This window comes from Nyctereutes procyonoides, unplaced genomic scaffold, assembly GCF_905146905.1.
Source record: "Nyctereutes procyonoides isolate TBG_1078 unplaced genomic scaffold, NYPRO_anot_genome, whole genome shotgun sequence".
Classification (NCBI taxonomy): Eukaryota; Metazoa; Chordata; class Mammalia; order Carnivora; family Canidae; genus Nyctereutes; species Nyctereutes procyonoides.
The window spans coordinates 35,404,684-35,426,295 of NW_026575044.1; the positions used below are offsets into that span (position 1 = coordinate 35,404,684).

The window sequence follows — 21,612 nt, forward strand, 5'->3', positions numbered from 1 at the left end:
CTGAATGACACTGGCTGGAAGCATAACTTCATTTCAGAATATCTAAAAAGATAAGGATGGTAACGGCTCTCTACAGGAATACATTGTTTTAATTGTGCTTTTGCAGATACTGCATTTTTAATAAATTGCTGGGGTTTTATTATTTTTATTATTTTTTTAAGTAAGTTTTATGCCCAACATAGGGCTTGAGCTCACTATCCTGAGATCAAGAGTTGCATGCTTTAGGGAATCCCTGGGTGGCTCAGTGGTTTAGTGCTTTGGCACTAAACCGCTGAGCGTGATCCTGGAAACCTGGGATCGAGTCCCACGTCGGGCTCCCTGCATGGAGCCTAATTGTCCCTCTGCCTGTGCCTCTGCCTCTCTCTCTCTCTCTGTCTCTCATGAATAAATAAAATCTTAAAAAAAAAAAAAAAAGAGTTGCATGCTCTACCAACCTGCGTTTTCTACAAATTGAAAGTCTGTGGCAACCCTACATCAAGCAAGCTTATTTTGCACCCTTTTTCCAACAGCATTTGTTCACCTTGTATCTGTGTCACATTTTGGTAATTCTTGCAATATTTCAAATTTTTTCATTACTATTATATCTGTTGTGGTGATCTGTAATTGGTAATTATGACTCACTGACAGCTCAAATGCTAGGTAGCATTTTTTAGCACTGTATTTTTAAATTAAGATATGTATTTGTTTTTAGACTAATGCATACTTAAGAGACTACAGCATTGTGTAAATATAGCTTTTATATGCATTGGGAAACCAAAAAATTCATTTGACTTGCTTTTTTGCAGTATCGGCTTAATAACATAGTTGGAACTGAATCCTCAGTATCTCTAAGGTAGGCTTGTATGTGGGGCTGGGAATAAATCTCCAAAGATGATATATTATACCAATCCCATATATGACTACTCAGTAGGGGTTCTTACTTACAAGAATATATTCTAAATGGGGTTAGCCTACATATAGATTTCAGCTCCTCTAAGTCTTCACAAAGGACCAAGGATAGGTAACTGCTTGCACAAGCACATACAAATTAGTGGACATTAGCCTACAGAAACAAAACAGATGTCATCATAGTGTCAGTGGATGCTAATGGGTGTTTCAGGCTTTTAATGAAGATTCACAGGTGTCAACATTTTGACAAGATTCAACTGTTATCCAATTATTTTATGCTACAGATTTTTTTTTTCTCTTTGGTTAATGACTTACTTTCAAAGGCTGGTTTCTTCTTATTATAGCAAGTTCAATGTTTTTTCCACCAGACTGGACAACCTAATGTAGAACAAGCACAATATTAAAATTACTTCAGCACATTTTATTTTTAGTAAGGAAATAGATAAGAAAAAAAAACACTTGTTTTTCTGAGTATGTTTTATTAGGTCACTTACTTCTAGCAAAGCTCTTATTGCTAATTTGATAGCCTCATTGTCGTTTGCTATAGCATCTTCTGTGTAATTTTTTTCTAGAAATTCTCGGACTGTTTTAGCACTTCGGCCTATTGCATTTGCCTTGAAAAATACAAGGTAATTATTAATATCATTGCAATACAAATTAATTTATGGTCACTCAGTGAATTTCAGAGTTTACTGAGATATTTCTTACCAAATGAAAATTATAGTTTTTGAAAACTTAGGAAACATTTCAGCAGCTCATTTTGTTTCTATGTGAATAACATAGTCATGATTGCATGACTCATCTTCAAACATACCAATACCTTGTCCTGGTTAATGCCTTCTACTACTTTAATGGCTCTCAAGTCCTTGATAACCAGGGAAGACTGAAATAGTTGAAATTCAAAATATATACAGAGGAAAGGAGGTATGACTTTGCAATGTAGTAAAAAAGGAGGAAAGAAAGAGGAAAAAAAGGACATTGACCCAAAGAACAAAACTGTTTACATGAATAAGGACTGTGTTCTTAGAACTTGGAAAAAAATGGTCATCTAATTACTGATTCATTATCTTTGATTCTATAAGTGAGTAAAGATTCTTCTGTTCTATTCCTCATTTTTCTTTGTTCTTTAGAAATTTTCATCAGATGAAGGAAAGAGGCACATGTTTTTCCTGGCTGCATAACCACAGGTAGTATAGACATGTTTTTTTTTAATTTAGTCTAAATATCTAGGCAAGTATTAGTGATGATAATGATGATGATAAAGTAATTCTTATTAATAGAGCACTTATGTGCCAGACACTATGCTAAGCATTTTACATGGATTATTTCCATTAGCCAATGCTAAACAATTAAATTATTTCCTTTAGCCAGCACAAAAACAATAGTTACTACTACTAAGCCCAGTTCATGAGTGAAGAAATGGGGGCTTGAAAAGGTTAAAACAAGCTATCTCAACTTCAGTGCTATTAACATTTTAGCTGAATGATTTTTTGCTGTGGGGGGCTGTCTGGTACACTATAGGATGTTTAGCAGCCTCTATCCATTACATGCCAATAGCATCCCCACCCCAGTTGTGACAGACAACCAAACATGTCTCTAGATATTGCCAAGTGTCTCTTAGAGGGTAGAGAATCACCCTTATTTGTGAACCAGTGGCCTGAATAATATTGCCTAAGATCACAGATGGGATAAATAGAAGAGCTGAGCTTTGAAACCAAGTAGTCTGAATTGACATTCCAAGCTCTGAAGTCTATAAACTATGCTGCCACATGCCCCTTTGCTATAATGAGTGTAGAGAGAGGAAAGAACCAGCGGAAAGGCTCATGCTTTCACTGAAGGATCCCAGGACTGAATGAGCGAATGTCTCAGTTCTAACTAGCTATGGTTAGTATTATGATTATAGGAAAGAGATTTCAAAAGAGAGCATGAAAGCATACCTTTTGTACTGCATGACAGTATATTGTTCTGGTTAGCAGAAGATTATTTTTACTTCACAGAATTTTTTATATTCCTTTATATTTCAAAGGATTAAAAAAAACACCTGTGAAATTTTAAAATAAATGTTGTGGCCTTGAAATTTCGCTAAGATCAAAGACTATAAGATAGGAGTTTATCCAGAAATCTCACTGAGCCCTTAGAAGGTTACCTTATAAATTCCTGGTGACCTTCCTAATTCTTCTAAACGGTGGTGTAAAATTCTTTTTTTTTTTTTTTTTTTTTTTTTTTGGTGTAAAGTTCTTTAATTCTTACTTACTTGGCTGGTTCCCTAAAATCTTATTCTTGCCATACTTATATCCCCACCCTTCTTCCAAGTCTATCACCCACCCTAGCCCACTTCAACAGACTGTTAGTTTTGCGATTTTTTTTTCTGCCTACCTATAATGATTAATGATAATTTTCTATGGCAAAGATTATTAGCAGTCAACCCCCAAATCCATTCTTCCTTTGTGACAGAACTCTGGGCAGTGTGCCTGCTGAAAAGTGTCATTTCCTAGCGTCAGTTAATAGGAATATATAAGTAAAAATAAATGGGTGGAACTGTAGAAACTTTTGCTGCCTGGAATGCAGACAGGCTGGCTAGAGATCTGGTAGCCACAATGAGAGAGCATGGGCAAAGACTAAGATAATAAAAGAGACAAAAATAAATAAATAAATAAAAAATAAAAGAGACAAAAAGCAGCAACCATCTGTCTTCAAACTTATTACATGAGAAAAATAAATCTTTATGGGTTAAGAATCATCATATCTCTGTGGTTAAGAGCCAAAACAATACCTCACAGCTAAATCTTTGCATATCTTAAAGATATACAGAACAAAAATCGATGGGGCACTGGAATGGCTCAATCAGTTAAGTGTCTGCCTTTGGCTCAGGTCATGATCTCAGGGTCCTGGGATCACCCAGTGTAGGGCTCCTTGCTTAGTGGGGAGCTAACTTCTCCCTCTGCCCCTCCCCCCACTTGTGCTCTTTCTCTCTATCAAATAAATAAAAATCTTTTTAAAAAGAATAAAAATTGATAAAGAAGATCATTTTGGCAGGAATACTTTACTTATTTTCGGAATTTCTTAGCTGATGAGTAATACAATAGTTCTTCTTTATGTGATCTTATACAGAAAGTATGGAAGCCTGATGATTCTTGATCTTTCTTATCTCTTTTAAATCCACTCCAATCAGGCTCTCATCACTATGAGGTGTTCTTGTCGAGGTCACCCATGACCTGCTCATTGCCAGAGCCAATCATTTCACTTTTTACCTGACCCATCAATGGCTCTGGTCAGCTGATCAGCTCTTCTCAGAATACTGTTTTCAATTACAATCCAGGACACCACTCTCTAGGTTCTCCTTATTCACAGATGATGCTGGATCCTTCCCCACCTTCCACTAGTCCACTACCCCTGATCTATATCAGGTTTTGCCTGGATTATTATTGGGCACAGCCTTCTAACTTGTTTGCCTGATTCTACACTGCTGCACAGTGTACTTAATACAGCAGCCACACAGATCCTTTAAAAATATGTCAGATCATGTTACTCTAATATGCCAAAACCTCAGGTAGCTTTCTACATCACTCTCTTTTAATATCCAAGTCCTATCCATGGCCTTTAGACCCTACAAGATCTAGCTCCCTCCTATATCTGCTACTGATCCCTCATGACTATCATACTGATTCACCACAGCACAGTCATACGCTCTGCGTAGAGCTTGGTATCTCATAGATATGGAACATATTGCTTCCTTGGAATCTTGCCCTGATTGGTTCCTCTGTTTGGAATACCACAGAAATAACTACCTGGGCTGCTCCTTCACTTTCTTTAGGCCTCTGTTCAAATATCACCTTTTCAAAGGTGCTTTCCCTGACTACCTTACCTACCAATCACACTCCATCCTCCCAATCTTGTTCTTTTTCCCCCACAGGACTTATATTATGTATATGCCATCTGAACATATTTTTTGTCACCTCTATATCCCCAGAACCTAGAACAATATTTGATATTTAATTCAAATACTTATATACTGAATATTTGTTAAATTATATACTGATAATAGATTTTACTTTGTAACTTTTGATGGTAATTATCTTTGAGAATCCTACACTATAACATCCCTAAGTACAGCAATATCATCAACTCACATGCTTACTGCTCTGGTACTCAATTCCTTCTTCATTTCTGGCCCTTTAGGAGTTTCTGTCTTTTCTGTGAGTTCAGCTATGCATTAAAAACATGTTAATGATCATTCTAGCTTTCTACATGGTTATAGCAGGAGAGTTTTTGATTAGTTCAATTTAATGTAATACACCAAACTCCAGAACCTGTTACTCCACATTAAAAAAAAATACTTTCTGCAATATAAAAATAAGTAAAGAAGAAAAAAATATTTAAAATAGGGTGTCCCCTCACCACTGATCTGGATACTGCCAAAACTAAAGGACTGATTTTTTTTTTGTCATGGAAGGGGCAGCTGTATGCCCTCACTGGAAGAGAAACTTAATCTGGATATGACTTTCCTTTCCCTATATCAAATGTACCACCTTCTGTGAACTTGATGAATGCTTTCTTCACCATCATGGGATCCTACAAGACCCTGCTGGTGACCAAGGAGGAACTGAGAGCACTTATGCCCATGAGATTCACTAGTCTTATCATGTTCTCTAATCCTAAAGAAGCCAGCCTGATAAAAACAGGGAATAGCCAACTGAAGACTCAGTTATAGCATCAGCATCTTAGGGAGCCAGGTTTCTATTCTACAAGATCCTGTATGTGCCCTGAAATAGGAACCGTTAACTAATTTCTCTCATAGCCACAAATCTAGGAATCAAGGGATAGATGTCTCATTAAACCCCTAATGGCTGATTAATAAAATTTTTGCTTCTTGAATTGTATTAAAGGTCCTACTTCCCAAATAGGTGGAGTGGTGGGGAAGGGATAAGAGGCAGTGTTCTACTAGGGAATATAACAATTTCACTTAACTAGAAACTGAGACTGTTACTTGGCAATTTTGGATACCTCATGCCTTTGAACCAGTAGGCAAATAATGGGTTATCAAAAAGATGGTATGATTTATTCTGATTATCAAGAGAAATAAAGTTACTGTTATATAATGGGACCAGGAAGGAGATGTCTAAAACTCTCATAGTATTCTCATGTAAAGTGAAAAAAGCTAATGGAAGGCTCTATAATCCATTAAGACAGGATCATTAATGGACCATAATGTTAAAAAAAAAAAAAGTTTGTGTTACATACCAGGTAAAGAACCCCAACAAACCAAAGTTCTGGTTGACATCAGAGGTTTCTGTTCTCATTTCTGCTACAGGTCATGTGGCCACAGTTTATATTTTTAATTTCCTATTTCTACTACCCATTTCACATGTCCTCTATGTGCACCTTATAAAACTACATCCTAGCACTACAAAGTGTCGTCACCATATGGTACCATAACTGTGCCCTCAATGGCCCATTATATCACTTTATCAGGCTACTGGTATAGTAAATCAGAGTATAAAATAAAATATAGAAATGAATGAAAAAGGGAAAAAAACCCACCTGATCTCACAGCTAAAGTACTATATGTAGTCTCCCCAAAACAGAAATTCTACCACAAGATTTTATTCTACTTTTTAAGACTGGATAACAGAATTTATGTAACATGCATAGGGAATCATTTGGCCCCAGCAGAATGTAATGGAAGAAACACTGTACTAAGAAAGCAGAAGACCCTGAGTTCTAATGACAGTTTTCTTATTAACTAATGATGTGAACCTAAAAAACAAACAAAAGCCAACTTAACTCGAGTCTCACTTACCAAATATGTAAAATTAAAGTTTTCTAATGTTTTTTGTTATTTTTTTTAAAGCTGCATTTGATTTCAACCAAAATCTTACGAGAAAGTACAATATGTGAAATCAGTTAAATGATGACACATGGCCTTCAGACACCACAACAAAGCATAGTTTCAAACCTAGATGATAAACAAAATTCCCAACAATTAAAAAAATTCCATAATTTTCCTAACTAGTTGGCTTTAAAATAAAACAAAAATGCTTCTCTGAATGACCCTAAGGAGCAATCAAATTAAAATGGAAAATTATGTAAACTTGGAAGTTGTTATGATATTGAAACGAAGTGTAATGATGTAATGATTAATACAAACAGAAGATGGCAGACTTTAAAATATTTAGAGAAAGACTGAGGGTAGTAACTTGTTTTGTTCAAGGTATAGATTTGGGAGGCATAAGAAATCTAGTACATGTAAAAGATTTCTTAAATTGGCAGAAAAAAGTCTGGTATTTGCAGTAGGTAAATTCATAGTTTCTGATTATCAATTAGTTTGTCTAGTTAGCTTAAAAGATGTGCAGCTAACAAAATAATCAGATCTTTGTGGCAAAAATATAATCTACTGTTTTACTGACCTGGTTAATTAGTTTATAAAACAGTATGAGTATGGTCAGCTCAGATCAATTCCTTTAGTTAATACAGGCATAAAGACCAAGGCAGTATTTCCCATTAATTTATTTGGTTTTTAATAACAGTAAAATAAACACTTCATGAAATTATTTAAAGCTTGGGTATTTAAACTTTTAATAAAGTAAACATTATTTAGATTCTATAATGTACTTCTATTTTTATATATGAAAATATATAAAAATTTATTTCTGGAAATGGCCACTAGGTTTTTTATTAGATTTGAATGTACCATTAAACAAAGTATTTGGGTACTGAAAGAAAAATAACTTATGCAGAAAACAAACTATATTCCAGGAATTATATGGATACAATTATAATATACTTCTACATATATTCATAGTTTGGGTACTCTAACTCTCCTAGAGTAGAGAATGCATTAAATGTCTCACTATGGGGTTTATTTCTTTTATTATTTTTTTATTTTTTAAAGATTTTATTTATTTATTCATGAGAGACACAGAGAAAGAGGCAGAGACATAGGCAGAGAGAGAAGCAGGCTCCATGCAGGGAGCCCGATATGGGACTGGATTCTGGGACTCCAGGATCACGCCCTGGGCTGAAGGCAGGTGCTCAGCCGCTGAGCCACCCAGGTATCCCTCACTATAGGGTTTAAATGCTCATTCAATTCTGTTTTAAAAGCAGAAAGAGGGATGCTTTGATATGCATATAATACAGTACTTATTTGAAAGAATGAATGATGAATAGGAATTGGATATATCTCTAATTTGGCCATTTATATTTATTTAGGTTTGTCGCATCTTTTCAAAAGTAAGGAAAAGACCCTGTGATTAATGAACCAAAGTGTTTCTCTATCCATCAAAAATCATCATAGTTGGTGACTAGCTAAATGATTACATAAAGTTTGTACCACTATCAGTACTTTAATGCAATATAACTTTTTTCATGTCCCTGAAAGCAATAAAACATTTACTGTAAATACATTTACTCAACTTCTAAAATATATTAACAAATTCATGACTTACCTTCCAAGCATGGTAAGTACCAGAGGGATCAGTCTGATACAATCTTGGGATACCATCATCATCAAAACCTACAATTAAGGCAGAAATGCCAAAAGGTCTTCGTCCATTGCTTTGTGTATATTTCTGAAAAATAAAATGTTTTTATAACTACTTCCAGTATGAGGCCATACAAAGAACAGCACTATTACTTAATAATTACTTAACTAAGAAATCTTAATAATAGGGGCACCTCAGTGGCTCAGTTGGTTGAGCCTTCAACTCAGGTCATGATCTCAAGGTCCTGGGATGGAGCCCCATGTTGCACTCCCTGCTCAGTGGGGAGTCTGCTTCTTCCTCTTCCTCGCCTCCCTCCGCCCCAGTTTGTGCTGTCTGTGTCTCCCCCAAATAAATAAATAATCTTAAAAAAAATTAATAGTAAATAAGGTACTCCTGGTGCAATGATCTTCTTTGTCAATTCTTGTTATAAGATCCTCTTCCTTTTTATGGACTAACTTCAATTTATGATGAAATTTTAGTGAAATTAATGTATACAGTGTATAAAATAAAAAGTAAGTTTGCTTATATATGGTCTTAAAAGTATTTTTTGTTGCTTTATATATTTTTTCATGACATAACTGGATTGTAATCTTGTTAACATAGCAGAAAACCATATGTCACACCATTTTGGTTCCTCCTAGTAAAGCTGATTTTAATGAGCTGTGCTTTGGAAACAAGTTCTGGGGGTTTACTCTGAGAGACACTGTAATTGTTACTTTTATAATCAATATTCTTACTTGATACTATTATTATCAAGTATATTCTGTTCACTATATACCAGGTTATCTCTACAAAAAACCCAACTAAGACATTCTTTCAGTTCCTGAACAAGGAAACCTTTGTCTCTCTGGAAGAAAAAGCATGTTTTTTCCTCCCAGACAGCAGGGCACTGGAAACCAATTGTATTTCTTTTTTACTTTAGTGCTGAGAACTTCCTGGATAGTGCTCCAAAGAGTAGAATTCACACTAATTCTGAGACTGGTGCCCCTAGAAGTTGTGCAGAGGGCAGCCCTGACAGAAAGCTCAAACTCATACCTTTTTTTCATTTTTGTATTTTATTATGTATTTTTATTAGCTACCTCAAATTTGGAATGCAAATAGTTGGGCTACAAGGGTAAATAAACTATTAAAGAACAGAGTTTATGACTTCATTCTTTTGTATTTCCTAATATTCCTAGTTTACACAGAGGTATGAAAGGGATGGTTTGTAAAATATACCTCAGAAGAAAGACCCTTTCATTTGTTTAATCAATCATGTTTTTTTTTCTTTAATGAAAAAATAGTACTTGCATAGGGTTAAAGTAATTTAAAAGTATAAAAGTATACATAAAGGCTCTCCTTTGTCTCTGAGCCCCAGGCCCCTTCCCAGTAGCAACCACACTGTTACAGGTTTACAATGAATACTAAATGTTCTATGTGGAGGCTCTATAATACTAGAAGAAAAACTAAAAACCAAGGTTGGGAACCTTGTATACACAATGTTCTACATGTTGCTTTTTTGGTGGATACAGTGTGGACCTCAGCATCAGGCTTGAACTCATGACCCTGAGATCAAGACCTGAGGTGGGATCAAGAGTTGGATGCTAAGCCCACTGAGGCATGTAGGCACTCCAGTGGATACCTGTTTAACCACTGAGAAAATGAAAGCAAATAAAAAGAGCAGAGTAATATAAAAATGTTGGACTTCCTTGCAACATAAATTAAATTGAAAAAAAATAAGGTAACTCTTTATAAGTATGTAATTTAAAACTTTTAATATCTAGGATAGTTTATTAAAATAAATCTCTACATGGACTAATGTTAAAATCCATGCCAGAAATATTCTAAATGCTTTATGTGTATTAAATTATTTAATCCATAACGCAACTCAACAACATAGGTATAATTGTAATGTTTATTCTATAATAAGAAAATTAAGACAAAACAGGCTAACTAGTATGCTCACGGCACTAACTAGGAAGTAGGGAAGTAGCAGAGCCAGGATTCAAAACTCCCAAATTCTGGCTCCTAGAGGCACATTTTTTTTTTTCCCCTAGAGGCACATTCTTAATCACAGGAGTGCCTGTCAAAAGGAAAGACAGTTTACAACAGAAGAAATGAAAATAGCAAACCAACATGTGGGAAGAAAATCAACCTCACTACTGATTATAAAATACAATTTAAAACAACCACTATAGTACTATGTTATACTTACTTGAAAAATAAAAATGAAAACCCAAGGCTGATGATCCTTCAGGGATACATTTATGCATTGCTGGTTGCACAATAAAAATTGGTTCAATCTTTTTAGGAAGCAATTTAGCTACATATAACTAGTCTTAAAACCAATTATAAATCTCTAATCTAGTAATCTCATACTAAAAATTAATTTAATGATATAATTCAAAAAAGAGAAAAGCTGTGACAAAGATAGAGTAATGCTATTAAAGTACTAAATGAGAGAATGAGAAAGGGAAAGACTGGAAACAATCTAAATAATTACCAGTGAGGAACTGGAAACAGTATTTTATATAGTTAGTAAGAATGGTAAGTATGCATAAGGACTATGCTGACATAAAGGACACATAAAATGATAGAGAACAAATCCTTATATGCATCATGATTATACTTAATGTCAAACCATGTATCTACGTAAGGACTCAGAAGTCATATCCAGGGGCACCTGGGTGTTTCAGTTGGTTGAGTGTTGGACTCTTGATTTCAGCTCAGGAAATGATCTCAGGATTGTGAGACTGAGCCCCATGTTGGGCTATGCACTGAGTGTGAAGCCTGCTTACGATTCTCTTTCTTCCTCTCCTTCCTTCCCTCCCCATTGTATCTCTAAAATAATAAATAAATAAATCTTAAAAAAAAAAGTCATATCCAATGATCAATGGTGTTTAGGTTTGTAGGTGAAAGAACTATGGTTTTTTTTTTCTAGTAAACATTTAAAAAAGAGTTTTTATTACTGTATGTACAGAGGTGTAGAAATCTTAAATGAGATTTATTGCTTTTTTTAAATTTTAATATAATTCCTAGAATTGATTGTGATTGAGATTTCTAATGTTCAGATCAGTCCACTGGAATAAGAGTGTGAGTATGAAGTAAGTGTTAGAAGGAATAATGAGTTTAGTAGATTTAACAGATCAAATGACTGGAGTTATTGTAGCATTCCCATGATAGGAACCATAATGATGCAGAACCTGAGGAAATCTGTTGGAATATTGGCTTACCTGCTTTAAGGTTGCTATGAAGCGAGTTATATATTCTACAGTGACTGGGTCCTCAACTGTAAGCTTATGACTCTGGCACTCCACACGGGCTCTATTTATTACTACTCTAGCATCAGCAGTCAGTCCTGTAAAAATAAGTAATACAAAAACGAATGACTCTTTCCTGGTTAAAAGTGTTTTGTTTTGTTTTTAGCTACCATGAAATCTTTCTTGTAATATCATTTTTTTCAGTATATGTCTATTATAAATAATTTATAAAATAATATCACTTATGTGATATTCAACACTTAATCTGATGTATTAATATTTACTTTTTAAAGAAAATAGTTTGATTTTCTTAAGATTTTTTATTTATTTATGAGAGACACACAGAGAGAGGCAGAGACATAGGCAGAGGGAGAAGCAGGCCCCATGCAGCGAGCCCCATGTGGGACTTGGTCCCGGGTCTCCATCATCACGCCCTGGGCCGAAGACAGGCGCTCAACCACTGAGCCACCCAGGTGTCCCTAAAGAAAATAGTTTTAAAGAATAATAGGTAAACACTAACGTTAAGTAAATTTTCCCAAAGATCAAAATGTTTTAAGTCACAGTAGCTGGGCTGGTTATTAGTTTTTATTAAACATTTTCTAAAAATCTATGTAATCATATCTTCTTAAAATTATTTTTTGGGAAGGTATCAATGGCAGACTGATCAAAGGCTGATAGTTTATCCTGGTTCCAAAATCAATATACTCATTACTCATTACCCAAATCATTAAGTAAGCTGGATTTCTCCTTGTGGAAACATTACTTCATTATCAAACACATATCCGTTGAATTCAAACTGCATTCAATGTAACTGTGACATATGGATTTCTCTTAGGTTTTTGTCTAAGATTAAGGGTTTGAAAATCAAGAATGTTAAAACAGAAAAAGAAGACACTGTCTCCCTTTTGCCACACCAAAACATCATGTAATGAATTTGCAAAACCTCCATAAGGAAATAGAATGTTTCTATAAAAGTAACTGACCCAAAACTTAAGTGCAAGGGTTGCAAACATTTCTATTCAAGAGGTCTTTGGCATTTGACCTTTATGTGGCCATTTTCTTTCTCCATTCTCTCAATAGCACACTGCCAGGAAGATGCATTCACAAAATCATTTCTGACATAATCATCAGTCTTTTGCAGTCACAAACTAGTGTTCCACTTCCACACCATTTCAAATTGTGTTTCTACAAACCTGGAAGAATTGTCAATCCCTGAAGATAAATGGTAGTCAACAATGAAGAACCTGTCACAATGTGCCACTAAGAATCACTCTGACACTCATCGGTAGGGTGCATTTGAATCAGTTAGTTACAGAAAAAGTGATTCTCTGCTCTCTGCAAACATTGTATGAGAGAAGCGCCTGGCTGTCTCAGTCAGTTGAGCATGTGACTTTTGATCTTGGGGTGGTGAGTTCAAGCTCCACTTTGGGTGTAGAATTTACTTAAAAAATATATTAAAAATTTATAAAGGGATTTCTCAATTGGGTTTTCATATACAGGTCACTGAGTGTTCTCCTTAAAGCATTTATTTTTTTAAAAAAATGTTATATGAGGAGAGCCTGGCTGGCCTCATTGGTAGAACATGCTCTTGATCTTGGGGTTGTGAGTTTGAGCCCCGAGAAGGTAAAGTCTACATTATAAAAAAGGTTTAAAAATTTATTAATAAATGTTATAGGAGAGAAAAATGGGAAGAGATTAACTTTACCTATCCTATGGATTAAAAACTATACTCAATTGGAAAATGTGATCAGAAAGAATATTTCTAAGTTATTTCCTCTTTACTATGTAAATATGAACCAAAGCTACAGAAACATAAAAGTATGCTTAAACAGTAGTAACATAACTAATTCAAGAAAAAAATTAGTGATAAATTTGCCAAACCATATGAGTAATAGTTATGTGATTGTATTTGTTTATAATATAAGAAATAGCAATTACACTAATCTATACTAAATGGCTAGGAAAAAGAGAACTTCAATTTATTTTTTTTTAGGATTTTATTAATATATTCATGAGAGACACACAGAAAGAAGCAGGCAGAGGGAGGAGCAGGCTCCCTACAGGGAGTCCAATGTGGGACTCAATCCCAGGACCCTGAGATCACAACCAGAGCCAAAGACAGATGCTCAACCACTGAGCCACCCAGGTGCCCCAGAACAACTTCAATTTAAAGATAGCATTGAAAACTGCAATCTCATATTCTGTAGGTTAACTTTTAGTTTTGTTATTTCCTTCACTGTGTAAAAAGCTTTTTATTTTGATGAAGTCCCAATAATTAATGTTTGCTTTTATTTTCCTCGGCTCAGGAGAATATCAAGAAAGAAGTTACTGCCTCTGTTCTCCTCTAGGGTTTTTATGGTTTCAGGTCTCACATTTAGGTCTTTATCCATTTTGAATTTATTTTTTTGTATGGTATAAGAAAGTGGCCCAGTTTCATTTTTCTGCATGTTGCTGTCCAGTTTGCCCAACACCATTTGTTGAAGAGACTTTTTTTTGAGGCAGTCTTTTTCCCACTGGATATTCTTTCCTGCTTTGTTGAAGATAATTGACCATGTAGTTGTGGGTTCATTTCTGGGTATTCTCTTCTGTTCCATTGATCTATGTATCTGTTTTTGTGCCCATACCATACTGTTTTGTAATATTACTTTAAGTCTGGAATTGTGATGCCTGCATTTCTTTCTTAAGGTTTCTTTGGCTATACAAGGTCTTTTGTGGTTCCATAAAAGTTTTAAGATTGTTTGTTCTAGCTCTGTGGAAAACACTGTTGGTATTTTGTTTGAATTCATAATGAATGGATTGCATTAAATGTGTAGATTGCTTTGGGCAGTATAGACATTTTAACAATATTTGTTCATCCTACGTAATGGGAGAAGATATTTGTAAATGGCATATCTGATAAAGGCTTGTATATAAAATATATTAAAAAATTACAAAATCAAACCCCCAACATGAATATTCCAATTAAAAATGGGCAGAATATTAGTTGACCATAAAGTTGAGGGTCCACTTTTGGATTCTTTATTCTGTTCCATTGATCTATGTGTCTGCTTTTGTGCCAGTACCATACTGTCTTGATTACCACAGCTTTGTAGTACATCCTGAAATCTGGCATTGTGATGCCCCCAGATATGGTTTTCTTTTTTAATAATCCCCTGGCTATTCGGGGTCTTTTCTGATTCCACACAAATCTTAAGATAATTTGTTCCAACTCTCTGAAGAAAGTCCATGGTATTTTGATAGGGATTGCATTAAATGTGTAAATTGCCCTAGGTAGCATTGACATTTTCACAATATTAATTCGACAAAGGAGGAAAGACTATCCACTGGAAAGAAAAAAAACAGTCTCTTCAATAAATGATGCTGGGAAAATTGGACATCCACATGCAGAAGAATGAAACTGGACCATTCTCTTACACCATACACAAAGATAAACTCAAAATGGATGAAAGATCTAAATGTGAGACAAGATTCCACCAAAATCCTAGAGGAGAACACAGGCAACACCCTTTTTGAACTTGGCCACAGTAACTTCTTGCAAGATACATCCATGAAGGCAAGAGAAACAAAAGCAAAAATGGGGTGGTGGAAAGGGAGGTGGGTGAGGGGTGGGGGGTGCCTGGGTGACGGGCACTGAGGGGGGCATTTGATGGGATGAGCATTGGGTGTTATGCTATATGTTGGCAAATTGAACTCCAATAAAAATTTTTTTAAAATTAAAAATAAACAAAATGGGCAGAAGATATGAATAGATTTTTAAAGAAGACATGCAGATGGCCAACAGAACACATGAAAAGATGCTCCACATCACTCATCATTAGGGAGATACAAATCAAAACTACAGTGAAATATCACATCTGTCAGAATGGCTAAAACTAACAACACAAGAAACAACAGGTGTCGGTGAGGATGTGAAGAAAGGGGAATCCTCTTACACTGCTGGTGGGAATGCAAACTGGTACACCCACTCTGGAAAACAGTATGGAGGTTCCTCAAAAAGTTAAAAATATGACTATCCTATGATCCAAGAATTGCACTACTAGGTATTTACCCAAAGGGATATATATGCACCCCAATGTTTATAGCAGCATTATCTATAGTAGCCAAATTATGGAAATAGTTCAAGTCCCATTGGCTGATAAATGGATAAAGATGTGGTACACACACACACACACACACACACACACACACTGGAATATTATTCAGCCTTAAAAAGAACAAAATCTTGCCATTTGCAATGATATGGATGGAGCTAGAGAATATTATGCTAAGAAAAATAAGTCAGAGAAAGACTAATATATGATTTCAGTCATATCTGAAACTTAAGAAACAAATGAGCAAAGGGAAAAAAGAGAGACAATAGGTGAAATAGGTTTTGGGGATTAAACAGTGCACTTGTGATGAGCACTGAGTGTTATTAGAAGTGTTGAATCACTATATTATATACCTGAAACTAATTACACTGTATGTTAACTGGAATTTATTTATTTATTTATTTAACTGGAATTTAAATAAAAACTTAAAAAGTTACAATTTCACTTCTCTTATAAATAAGTAATCTATAGAAGAAAAAAGTCCTCAGTCTAGTGCTTTTAAATTCATACCACAACTTTATCTTGAAGATACTTTCACAGTGCAGAATTTCTACTTTTAAATGGAATTGTACATGGTACATGAAAGAACTATTTTTTCAAAATCTTTAATTTTTTTTCCCTTAGGGCTGTTTTCTTTTTTTTTTTTTAAGATTTTATTTATTTATTCTTGTGAGAGAGAGAGAGAGAGAGAGAGAGAGAGAGAGAGAGAGAGGCAGAGACACAGGCAGAGGGAGGAGCAGGCTCCGTGCAGGTAGCCTGACGTGGGACTTGATCCCTGGTCTCCAGGATCAGGCCCTGGGCTGAAGGCTAAACCGCTGAGCCACCCAGGCTGCCCTAGGGCTGTTTTCTAAACATTAAAGTACAATATAACAATATTGACAAAAGAATGTGATTTTTTCAAGATGAAACTTTTTTTCTGATATGCACTCATTGTAAAATATTCCAACAGAGGGAATAAAAGCTACTCTATAACTCCACAAGTTATAAACAAAACAATATTATACATATGTTTTTTAAAAGATTTTATTGATTTATTCATGAGAGACAGAGAGAGAGAAGCAGAGACAGGCAGAGGGAGAAGCAGGCTCCTCGCAGGGAGCCCAATGTGGGACTCAGTCCTCGGACTCCAGGATCATGCCCTGAGTCAAAGGCAGACAGACGCTCAACTGCTGAGCCAGCCAGGCATCCCAACAAAATTATACATATTATTCACTAACCAGATTTTTAATGTGTATTGTGAATACTTTATGGTGTCAATATGTATAGATCCTATGACCTCCTTTTAAAAAAGTTTAAATTCAATTTAGTTAAGATATAGTGTAATATTGGTTTCAGGAATTTGGTGATTCATCACTTACATATAACATCTAGTGCTCATCCCAACAAACGGCCTCTTTAATACCCATCACCCATTTAGCCCATCCCCCTCACCCATCTCCTCTCCAGCAACCCTGTTTGTTCTCTTAACTGTAGAGTCTCTTATAGTTTGCTTTCCCCTGTGTTCTCCTCTAGGATTTTGATGGTTTCCCGTCTTAAACTTAGGTCTTTCATCTACTTTGAGTTTATTGTGTATGGTGTATATAAGTGGCCCACTTTCATTTTTCTGCATGTTGCTGTCCAGTTTTCCCAACACTATTTGTTAGAGTCTTTTTCCACATGATATTCTTTCCTGCTTTGTTGAAGATTAGTTGACTATATAGTTGTGGGCCATAACCTCCTTTTTAAACTGCTACTAAATAAGAAAAATAACATGGTAGTAGCAGTAGTAATTGTAGTGGTAATATTAATAATATATGCTCTAAATGTTCTTAATGTTTCTTATGTATTAACTCATTTAATTCTTGTAACAAATCAATAAGATACACACTGTCATTAACCTCATGTTAAAGAAGACTAAACTGAGGCAAGGAGCAGTTAAGTATATCACAGGTGTATTGTGCAAGGGAGTATGGCTTAGAACCCAGCTGGTATGGTTCCCGAGCCTATAGTTTTAAGCAACTGCTTGGATATGCCATCTAGTTCCCCAATAATAGACATTTAGGTATTTTCCAATTATGAAAATCAATGTGGGGAAAAGTATTAATAAGTGCTTATTTTATTCTGCTAAAAAGTCATATTCATATATAATTTATATTAAAGTCAGAAAAGTACGCATACCAGAAGTTAAAGCATTCCATATTATTTATACTAAGATTTCATTTTAAATTTTTTCTTTTATTATAGTAAAATATACAAAACATGAAATTTATCAATTTAACAATTTCTTTTTTTTTTAAGATTTTATTTATTTATTCATAAGAGACACAAGAGAGAGAGATAGGCAGAGACGCAGGCAGAGGGAGAAGCAGGCTCCATGCAAGTATCCCGATGTGGGACTCGATCCTGGGACTCCAGGATCTCGCCCTGGGCCGAAGGCAGGCTCTAAACCACTGAGCCACCCAGGGACCCCCTCATTTTAACCATTTCTAAGTTTAAAAACAGTTCAATGGAATTAAGAACTTTTACACTGTTGGAAAATCATCACCATCCATTTCTAGGACTTTTTATTTTCCCCAACTGAAACTCTGAGTCCATGAAATAACCTCCCAGTCCTCCTCCACCACAGCCCCTGGCAACCAACATTCTACTTTCTGTTGTCTATGAATTTGACTATGCCAGTACTCATATAAAGTGGAACTATATGTAATTATACTATTATGACCACTTATTTCACATACTATAATGTCTTCCAAAATTCATCCATATTATAGTATGTGTCAGAATTTCCTTCTTTTTTATGACTGAATTATATTCCATTGTATGTATATAGCACATTATGTTTACCCACTCATTCACTGATGGATACCTGGGCTGTTTCCATCTTTTACCTATTGTGACTAACACTCCTATAAATATGGGTATACAAATATCTCTTTGAGTCCCTGCTTTCACTTCTTTTAGATATATACCCAGAAGTGGAATGGTTGGATCACATGGTAATTCTGTTTAATTTTTAAAAAAAAACACCATATTGTTTTCAGTAGTGACTATACCGTTTTACATTCTCACCGACTACAAAGTTTGGAATTCTCCAGTCTTGTTAATCCTTATTTTGTTTGTTTTCTTGGTAATAGCCATCCTAATGGATGAGAAGTGGCAATTCTTTGTAGTTTTGATTTGCATTTCTCTAATGATTAGTGACACTGAATATTTTTTCATGTGTTTATTGGCCATTCGTATACCTTCTTTGGATAAATATTTAAATTCTTTGCTCATTTTTGAATTGGGGTGTCTACTTGTTATGTTCTAAGCATTCTTTATGTATTCTGGCTATTACTCCCTTCTCAGATACACAGTTTTACAAATATTTTCTCCCATTCCACAGACTGCTGTTTTACTCTATTGACTTTGTCCTTTGACTTCTGTCCTTTGACTTTGTCCTTTGACTTTGTCCTTTTACTTTGATTTTGAGGTTGTCTAGTATACTATTTCTTTCTTTTTCGCCTGTGCTTTTGGTCTCAGATCCAAAAAATCATTACCAAATCCAATCTCATGAAACTTTTCTCCTACATATTCTTCTAAGTTTCAAAGTTTTAGGTTTTAATTTTAGTTAACTCATTTTGAGTTAACTTTTGTATATGCTGTTAGGTAAGGTTCTACTTTATTCTTTTACATGGAGATATCTTGTTTCCCTAGCACCATTTGTTGAAAAAACTGTCTCTTCCCCACTGAATGGTCTTGGCAACTTTGTCAAACAAAAACCATTTGGCCATATATTTGAGGATTATTTCTGGGCACTTTATTATATTCTTTTGGTCTTTATGTTACTACCACCGTATTTTGATTACTGTAGCTTTGTAGTAAGTTTTATAGTAAGCTTTGTAGTAAGAAAGAAATCAGGAAGCATGAATTGTCCAAATTTGTTATTTTTCAAGACTGTTTTGAGATTCCATATGATTTTTTTCTATTTCTGCAAAAAAAAAAAACACAAATCCATTGAGTTTTTTTTAAAGATTTTATTTATTTATTCATGAGAGACAGAGAGAGAGAGAGAGAGAGACAGAGAGAGAGAGAGAGAGAGAGAGGCAGAGACACAGGCAGAGGGAGAAGCCGGCTCCATGCAGGGAGCCCAACGCGGGACTCGATCTCAGGTCTCCGGGATCACACACTGGGCTAAAGGCGGTGCTAAACCACTGAGCCACCTGGGCTGCCCCCATTGAAATTTTGATAGTGATAACTACATCATTGCTTTGGGTAGTACTGATATCTTAACAATATTAGCCTTCTAATCCACCACCAGGGGGTGTCTTTTTATTTAATTAATTAATTAATTATTTTTAAAGATTTATTTATTCATTTGAGAGAGAGAAAGAGAGTGAGTATGCATGCAGGGAGGGGAGGGGCAAAGGGTAGGGGGAGAGAGAGAGCACAGAGCCCAACTCGTGGCTCAATTTCATGACCCTGAAATGACCTGAGCTGAAACCAAGAGTCAGACACTTAACCAACTGTGCCACCAAGGTGCCCCTATCTTTACAATTATTTGTGTCATCTTCAATTTCTTTCAGCAATGCTTTATATTTTTTAGTATACAAGCCCTCTGTCTCCCCGGTTAAGTTTATTCCTAATTATTTTATTCTTTTTGATTCTATTGCAAATAAAATTATTTCTCTTAATTTCCTTTTCAGATTGTTCATTGTCAGTATATAGAAATGCAATTGATTTGTGTTGACACTGTTTCCTGAAACTTTGTTCAATTTAATTATTACCTCTTAACATTTTTGTGTGTGTGTGTGGAATCTTTAGGGTTTTCTATATACAAGATCTGCAAAAAGAGCTAATTTTATGTCTTCCTTTCCAATTTGGATCCTTTTTTTCTGTGCCTAATTGCTCAGGCTAGGACTTTATTATGTTAAATGGAGATGGCAAAAGCAGTCATCCTTGACTTATTCCTGATCTTAGAGGAAGATCTTTCAGTTTTTTTTAACTATGATGTTCTCTGTTGAGTTTTTCATAAATTGTCTTTATTATGTTGAGATCTTTTCCTTCTATTCCTAGGTTGTTGAGTTTTCATCATAAAAGGGTATTGAATTTTGTCAAATTCTTTTTCTGCATCAATTAGATGATCATGTAGTTTTCCCCTTCATTTTGTTAATGCGGTATATTACACTGATTGATTTTCATGTGTTGAACTATCTTTACACATCAGAAATAATCCAGTCTGGGACTGCAGGGACCCTGTCAGTACAGTGGGCAAGTATTTAAAAATGACACTAGCCTGAGCTGAAGTAACAGGACACTCCCGTGGAGACTGTCTCTGACATCAGCTTGAGCTATATTTATTAGTTTCTGACACTAATATGTACCCTAGGGCTAGGTACCCTAGCCCAGCCAGGGGCCTACACAGATGGGGGCTCTAGGGCCTAACTGAGGTCCTGTGCTGAGCTGGCCTGGACTGCACTTGCTGTCCTGGGGGTTCCAGGACAAAACCGGTACCAAAACCTATCTCCAGGAGTTTCTGCCCCTGCTCCTCAAGAACATCCAGGAAGGGCCAGGGAAGCTCCAGCTGCTGTGCTGCACCCTAAGCAAGGTGTTGGATCACCACTGCAGCCTGCTGGCACTCATGAAGTTCTTCCTAGACATGACCTTCTGGAGCAGATAGCTTCGAAGCCAGCTCAGCCTTATACTCATTGCCTTGATGCTAGATCAGCAAGAGACATACTCCCTCTCTGGCAAGAGAAGGCCCACTGTCTTTGCTCAGCTGGCTCCTGACCCTCATGAGGCCATCATCCCTCTTGTAGTACCTGGACTCTGAGACCTTGCAACCCTGCCAGGAGCAATAGCCAAAAGCCAGTGCCAAATTAGACCACAAGGTCTGCTACCTGTGCCACAGCTTTCTGACACTGGCCAGGGTGATGGCCAGGACATTACTCCAGA

The 21,612-nt window shown here is 35.6% G+C and overlaps 1 protein-coding gene across 3 annotated transcripts in view; it reads right to left on the reverse strand.

Annotated features, from left to right (window-relative positions):
- The window catches only part of PSMA8 (proteasome 20S subunit alpha 8), a 38,722-nt gene that overhangs the window by 2,064 nt on the left and 15,046 nt on the right, over nucleotides 1–21,612 (reverse strand). For 2 of the 3 annotated variants that reach the window (XM_055324446.1, XM_055324445.1), the window contains exons 3-6: nucleotides 11,582–11,706; nucleotides 8,334–8,456; nucleotides 1,383–1,502; nucleotides 1,204–1,266 (exon numbers count right to left, since the gene is read on the reverse strand). In XM_055324446.1, the coding sequence (XP_055180421.1) occupies nucleotides 1,204–1,266; nucleotides 1,383–1,502; nucleotides 8,334–8,456; nucleotides 11,582–11,706 (431 nt within the window). Of the gene's footprint in view, nucleotides 1–1,203; nucleotides 1,267–1,382; nucleotides 1,503–8,333; nucleotides 8,457–11,581; nucleotides 11,740–21,612 lie in introns of all 3 variants that reach the window. The other variant, XM_055324444.1, reaches the window with a different exon arrangement.